General features: G+C 37.3%; 2 protein-coding genes across 2 annotated transcripts; one reads left to right on the top strand and one right to left on the bottom strand.

Moving 5' to 3' along the window:
* The first annotated feature begins 401 nt into the window (after nucleotides 1-401).
* LOC124266950 lies at nucleotides 402-3,204 on the top strand. The gene is made up of 2 exons (XM_046701803.1): nucleotides 402-1,015; nucleotides 1,197-3,204. Exons 1-2 carry the CDS (start codon nucleotides 463-465, stop codon nucleotides 1,241-1,243), a joined length of 600 nt encoding a protein of 199 aa, XP_046557759.1. The 5' UTR covers nucleotides 402-462; the 3' UTR covers nucleotides 1,244-3,204.
* Nucleotides 3,205-3,249: 45 nt separating this feature from the next.
* LOC124266955 lies at nucleotides 3,250-5,910 on the bottom strand. Its single transcript, XM_046701808.1, has 2 exons — nucleotides 5,538-5,910; nucleotides 3,250-4,881 (listed from the first exon to the last, which is right to left on the bottom strand). Exons 1-2 carry the CDS (start codon nucleotides 5,814-5,816, stop codon nucleotides 4,036-4,038), a joined length of 1,125 nt encoding a protein of 374 aa, XP_046557764.1. The 5' UTR covers nucleotides 5,817-5,910; the 3' UTR covers nucleotides 3,250-4,035.
* Between the last annotated feature and the right edge of the window lie 1,286 nt (nucleotides 5,911-7,196).

The following is a 7,196-nucleotide window of genomic DNA, read 5'->3' as shown; positions in this document are numbered from 1 at the left end:
GTGGCTTTCTCATCCTAACGGGGTACCCATTCACAGCTGGGTGGACTGAGACACATAGTCACAGTACTTTGTCCAAGTTCACTACACGTTGCTGTACCCGCAACTAGGTGTTTGCACGTATTCATGTGGCCACCATCTGGTCATCTACCAACGGATTCGTGGTTTTTAAGTGCACAGGCGTTGTTACAACACTGAAAGAGTCTGCACACAAAGTTGACTCCAAGGTTTTTACACCCGGTCACAGGTGGGCTCGATCCCGACACCTCAACCTCGCTGAATGACTAGCCTGGCGCCTTAGTCAGCGCCCACCGCGCCCCACAATTTCTGTTGTGTTGTGGCGATACTTTTTTAATCCTTGTAAGAAATCAATACGGAGGTATTCGAGATGTCATCTCTTCTGCGCGGGGAGGCGCAAATAGGTTGCGCAACAAACCGGAAGGTGGGGCTGTTTTTAGTGTCGCAATGGCGGGTAATTCAAAATGTATCGATTCGATGCTGAAACCTGAATTAAGATCGTTTCTTATGGCAAGGGGCATGACTGTGTCAAATTACACTTTGGCACAACTGCGTGAGTTGGCGAATAAGGCAGTTGAACTTGGTTTACCAGTGCTAACGACTCCCGATGATACGGCTTCATTCCTTTTGGAGAGATGTACGGTAGTTGTTGACAACGAAACAGTGACGTTTCCCGTGGTTGTGTCGCCCAAACTGAAATCGTGGACTGATAACCTGTCTTCGCTTCCGATGTTCTGTCAAGCTGACATCCTAGTTTACTTGCTGGGGCATGCAAGTTGGAGTAAAGAGAGACTGAAGGGGTTCAGGAAGGAGAAGGGATATCGACTGCATGTCGATGGCCATGTCCATACAGTTGAGCTTCATAGTTTGACACACGATCATATCTATGTACGAGCCCAGTGCACCCGTGAGACATCACAGTCTGAGAAGGCCTACTTAACCTGGTGTCTACTGGAGAAGGAAATGCTTGTATTGTGTCAGCAGGATGTGAATGTACAGGGTAAGTGTTATTTTTATGTGTATTTTCCTACTAATTATTGAATTTCCTGTGTGTAGTCTACCCAGAATCAGTTGAATTATGTCAAGTGAAGTGTTACAAAAAACTTCAAAGCTATAATGTTTTTAATCTTTCCAAAATTCATAATATTTATTAAATAAGTTCTGTTTCATATTTTTTTCAGTGATGATGGTGCTTGTAAGCACGTTGTTGCCCTACTGTTCAGCATAGTGGACTGGTCTGACAGACATGTGGACAGGAGTACAGAGACCTGCACAGATGTCAAGTGTGTTTGGGACAATGCTAGGAAAGAGTCTTTACCACTTAAACTAGCTGACATTAATACTTCACTACTCCACACAGATACAATTAATAATTATCGTCCTAGTAATGAATGTTGTTTTGATGTCCAGAATGCATTGCATGAATTAATTAAGGACACAGATTGTCAAATGAATGAAGTCTTGGATAATGAGCATAGTCAAGTTAGCATTTCACTTCCCAAAACTATGCTTGAATTTGGCCTTGAATATAAAACTTTGACAATTTCACCTCCCGGTTTCATTGATTATGTTAAGTTTAACATGACACACAGTGATTGTGAAGAAATTAATTCACTTTCTGAGGGTCAGTCAGATAATGAAAACTGGTTTAGGTATCGATGTGGTCGACTGACTGCATCTGTCTTTCCAAATGTGTTGATTTACAGTCAAAATAAAAGTGACAATTACATAGTAAAGCAAGTCATGTCTGAGTATAGAGGCCAATCTGCTGTTAGTAGTACTTGTGCTTCTTCAAGATGAGCACCAGCAATGTATGGAAAAGAGCGTGAAGTCCTTGCCCGTCAATTGTATGAATGTAAACAAAAAATAGACCATGTTGGCTTGAATGTTTATGTTCCAGGATTATTAGTAAATGAAAATATGCCTCATCTTGGTGCCAGCCCTGATGGTGTTGTACATTGTAAATGTTGTGGTAAGGGCCTTTTAGAAGTTAAATGTACTTACAAATACAAAAATTGCAGTATTGATGAAATTTGTTCTGAGAATTACAATGTGTATAAAAATGAAAATGGAGTGATAAAGCTGAATAAGTCTTCACTTTGGTTCAAGCAAATACAGTGCCAAATGGCAGTTGCAAATGTGCAGTGGTGTGATTTTGTTCTCTATGTTGAAGGTACCATAAAAACTGGAAAGCATTTGATATATATTGATAGGATTTGTTTTGAGGAAATGGAATGGAAAAAAAGATTTTCAGAAAATAACCTCTTTCTATGAATCATTCATTGTCCCTAAACTGTTGTCTTAAATTGATCTGCAGTTGTAGTATTGTAAATGAAATATATGTGAGAGGTGTAAAAGGTTAGTAAGACATGCTTGTACAGATAGTCTCATCCCAGTGTCATTTGATGTATGATATATCACCACAAGTCGATAAACATAACAAAACTCAGAGTATAACCAAATACTGACTTGTATTAATTGTAATACTTACTGGCATACATAATAGTATGTCAATTGAGGAACAAGACATTATGGAACATAAATTGAAATTTATTTCTGTACATTTGTGCAGCTAATATTCATAACAGAGCTTGGGATTTCAGCATCTATTACTGTTACATCCATATCTAAAACAAGTACATGTACATGAAAAAGTAATAAGTATTATTACTATTGTTATTATCATGTATTACTATGACTCCAGGTAATACTCTACATTTGTTGTATATAGACTTACCAGTATTATTATGATTTGACAACAAAACAAATGTACTGTTAAGTGAATTAAATGGGGATAACTGTTATGTAAACAGTTTGCAATCTTTAATAGAAAAAAGTATCCTGTAAATACCAAGGGGCACTTAATGACAAACATCAAGGTTACATTTAGTAACAGGTTTTCTACCTAGCATTACAATGCATTTTCAGTATTTGTCATCTTTTACTCAGAGCTCCAGATAAGATTTAGCTCATGTGGGTACTGTACCTACTGTATTGCTTTGGAGTGGGTACTACGAATGTTGAGTGGGTATTTCAGTTTCCGTTACCCACTGCTTTCAAATATGTGGGTATTTAATTGATTTTACTCACCGAAGTATATATCATTGAGTAAGTTTACTAAGCAGGTATGTACTGCCTTATGTCATACCTAAGCAAAACCAACTTAAATATAATGGAAATGATTTCATAAAAAATCACTCATCCTGTACTGACAGTACAACACTAGTCCTATACTAACAGTACAACTTGATAGCAATCGATGTCTTTTTCATTATGCAAGCGATTTTTATAAATATATTCCGTACGCATAATGTTTTAACCTTTTTGCTTATCTAACATTTTAAATGCTAATTGGTACGCAACAATTACTTTTCAATGCGTAATACGCCACTTATCTGGGCCTCTGAATTTTACTTGTATAGCTTGTATGAAATTCATATTGATTTGTTGAGTATTGTAATGATTGATCATAGTCCAGATCTGAATGATGCTAATAGAATAATTGAATGTGGCTATAATTATGTACAAATGATTACATGACAACTATTGTACAGCACAGTATCAACAATAAACCATGATGTATTAAAAAAACTGTATCACATTTGTTATTTTTTTGACAGTATTGAATACAGGACATTGTTCAATCAAGTCAAAATAATACATTATTTGCTTTACAGCAGGTATTAAAACTGAATTAGTTCCTGACTAGTTTGGGCATGAGATTACAAAAAAATGCACACACTTTCACCATTTTGTTCACAAGTGGTTTCACTTCCCAAGGAATGATGTTACTTAAAAGTCGAAAACATTTTAATCTCTGTATAGCTCTCTCAACGTGAATTCTAAGTTTAGCAATGTTTCTTGTCTTTTTAATTTCACTCACATTAAGTCTCTTTTTCTTACCCCAAGTACATTTTCGAGTAAATGGTGGCATATTTAGGGTCGCTCGCTTTCTAGTCAATAAATCCCGAATATTGAAACCTCTGTCTGCCATGATATCATCTCCAGCTTCAATTAAGTCTAAAAACCCTGAATGTTCTGTAATATACCTATCAGAAGCATTACCACCATACAAGTCAGAGACAAACGTGAAAGTACCAGATGGTGATATGGCAAGTAAACATTTCCCAGTATTTCTAGATTTGTATGAACTGTAAGTAGCAGCTTGGGCTGAAGGTGATCTAGGTTTTGAAAAAAGAACTCTGTACAGTCAATTATGGCTCGTGTTCTAGGATATAACTGCCTGAAAGACAATGGCATATATTTCTTAACCTGCAGTTTTGATGGCCATTTCAAAACATTATCAAAGGTTTGAGACATAAAAGTAATCCATGTTGCAAATATCTGACTAACACGTGATTTTGATATTCCAAAAACATCTGCTAAGAAATACTGAAGAAATCCTAGTCTCAGACGAACAAGAGAAAGAATATATTCTTGATACATTGTCAACTTTCTACTTGGACCAGGACGAGATCTACAATTATTTGTTATGTCACATGTAGCAGCATTGCCATTCCAATAGTTCAAAAGTGAACATTTAGAAACAAGTATGTTAAAGATACCCAATAAAACAGTACAAGATGGTAAGCCTGTATAGAACCTTACATGTTCATCATCTTTAACAATAGTTTCCAGAAACAAGTCCCTAAATAGAGTTTCCTTGTCATCTAGTTTTTCAGTTTTACTTTTAAGGTCCTCATTCATGTTATGAATGTCTGACATTGTCAGATCTGTCTGAGTTCCAGTCTCACACATCCGGCTCTTCTCTGCCTCCTTCATGACATAGTGATGATCGTCACTGACAATGGGTGTGTTTGACTCTATTGCACCTGGAGGAAAAATAAAAAAATACCTTGAGTCACAAAGTCAATTAGCTCTTTTAAAAAATAATTACTAAATCAACATAATATTTTCATTCTTTATTCAAACTATTCAAAATATATTTTCAATAAAATTTGTCATTTAAAGTTAAGAATTATGTATGAGCAGACCTTTGAAAAGCTTGTTTTCCTTGTTGGCTGAAGGACAGTGATCTCTCCAACTGTGTAGGGTATGGAGGCAAAGTCTGTGCTTCCTGATAAATCAGGCATAACATGTACAGTTGCGAGCTCGTTGGTGGGTTTCCTCTCATCCATGGCCAGGTGAAGTGATGAGTTTTGAGTAGATTCTATAACAAAATATAATTGATAATTTTCAGGGGCACAGTGTTTTAGAACAGATTATTTTTATTTGCAAAAATAGAACACACATCTAAAATAATTCGATTCTATCATTCACAATTTGTAGATTTATATTGAGCAGAAGTGCTAACTACTTTGACAATAGTGTTGAAAAAAAATATTTATACAGTCGGCTTTTCGAATCGGTACTAATATTGAGTAACGTACGTCCTCCCGCCATGACAAACCAAGGGTCTATTTATAGATCCTTGGCCAAACTCACAAAATTGTAACAAAATAATGGTTACAAAGACTTTTAAAAATCAATGAAAAATAAAGTATATGTGTAAGTGGTCATTACCTTAGAGTGGAGGGCATTTTAAAGTTGTTATATGGAAACAGTGTCGGACAGTCACCACCTGGCAAAAAATGTCTTGAACAAATCCGACTGTACTTGTTCGGTGCCCATGCAGGCTCTCGTCGGACGAGTTTAATCCATCTTCTCCGAAGAGTGGATGCCCTGATCTTGTTCGGGAAGGAGAAAAAGGTCACCCCCTGTAGCCATGGGTACTTGTGAACTTTTTGCTGCTTTCGCGTCGATGCGGTACAACCCGGAACACAACAGTGATGAGACGGCATGTTTACATTAGCGACGGCCTTGAAACAGCCCCACCTTCCGGTGACGTAACGACCTTTCTTCGCCTTTTCTAAAGAGAGAGCGTACAAAGGGACGTAATCCGAAACCTCCGTACTGATTACTTTTGATAACTGACCAACTAGTCGGCAACCTTCTGCTGTCGATGAATAGAACCAGAACGGACCCAGGCCTTCCATATTAGTTATTGTCAACTCGACTCATCTGTGTACACAACAAATATGAAAAACAAGAACACGTATCTGAACGACGTCAGAAGATGTTTAGAGGCAATTTGGACCTTCCTGGGGATTAACAGTGCCGGGGCGATTGAGTTTCAGAAATCAAGTTTCAAAGTGCTCCATTTAAAAGAGCAAGAACATAAAAGTACTATTAGTTTCAACAATTTCGAACAAAACCTTGTGTGGCTTGGGTTTCTTGGAATCCATAAAGTATTTAGTAATTAGCCCAGGAGATAATTGTCCATTCAGACAATTGTCCAACAGTTGACTTAATCGTTTGCTATATGTATGACAGCATTGTCTGTGTATGGAGTGCGGTGACCTTCACCCCGAAGACTGAAAGATCAGACTTGCCTCAAACATTTAAGAAGGTCCAGTTTATGATCCCCAAATGATCCCTTTTAAAAAAGCAACAACATATAATTAATTAATCCATTACTCTGGGCAATAGCTTTTCACACGTCATGCTTAACACAGACACATCATACCAAATGACAAACACACATACCACATAAATAACATCCCGGTAAAAATCCTTCGCATATTACACATGTAACAAGTATACCGAAAAAAACCACTTGATGAGAAAGGTCTCATAATTCTATCTTCAAGCGATCGAATGGTCACTTCAGTGTGTGAGGCGACGTGAGGGCTGCAAGATCTGATTATTGCACGATGTAAAATGATGATAAACCGTGGACGGATTCGAGGGAAAGTTTAACTGATTTTACAGCTGATTTGTTATCAGTGACGTGACCAGTCAGATACGACAGATAATTCCCCCCAACCTTGCACAGAGAACTACTTATGAATCACAACTACCTTTGTGATGATTTGGATTCATACCATGTTGGGTTGTCTAGACATAGGATAATGTTTTCAAGATTGTTTTATGCACCGGTTGAAGGATTAGGATGTCCAGTTACCTACATGTGTACTGTCAGTCTGCAGTCTTCTATTAAGAACAAGCCTGCTTGAACATGAACAAAGAGATATGTTTCACCACCACAGTGACAATAAAACTGTGCAACGCAATCATCAAAAAGATCATCCGAAGTTTTGAAGTTGCAAAAGAAAGATGGTAAACAGATGTAGTGTAATGTCATGATAGTTTACATCGATTTGTATAGTATACGCGTATTC

This window comes from Haliotis rubra, unplaced genomic scaffold, assembly GCF_003918875.1.
Source record: "Haliotis rubra isolate DU_JTF1 unplaced genomic scaffold, ASM391887v1 Scf129, whole genome shotgun sequence".
NCBI lineage: Eukaryota > Metazoa > Mollusca > Gastropoda > Lepetellida > Haliotidae > Haliotis > Haliotis rubra.
Note: the sequence above shows the minus strand (reverse complement) of the source record. Positions and strands in the feature narration are given on the sequence as shown.

Coding starts and splice junctions, on each gene's coding strand:
- LOC124266950 (XM_046701803.1), top strand. CDS start 463: ATGGCGGGTAATTCAAAATGTATCGATTCGATGCTGAAACCTGAATTA. Junction 1,016..1,196: donor GCAGGATGTGAATGTACAGG/GTAAGTGTTATT, acceptor TATTTTTTTCAG/TGATGATGGTGCTTGTAAGC.
- LOC124266955 (XM_046701808.1), bottom strand. CDS start 5,816: ATGCCGTCTCATCACTGTTGTGTTCCGGGTTGTACCGCATCGACGCGA. Junction 4,882..5,537: donor AAATGCCCTCCACTCTAAGG/TAATGACCACTT, acceptor GCTAATTGACTT/TGTGACTCAAGGTATTTTTT.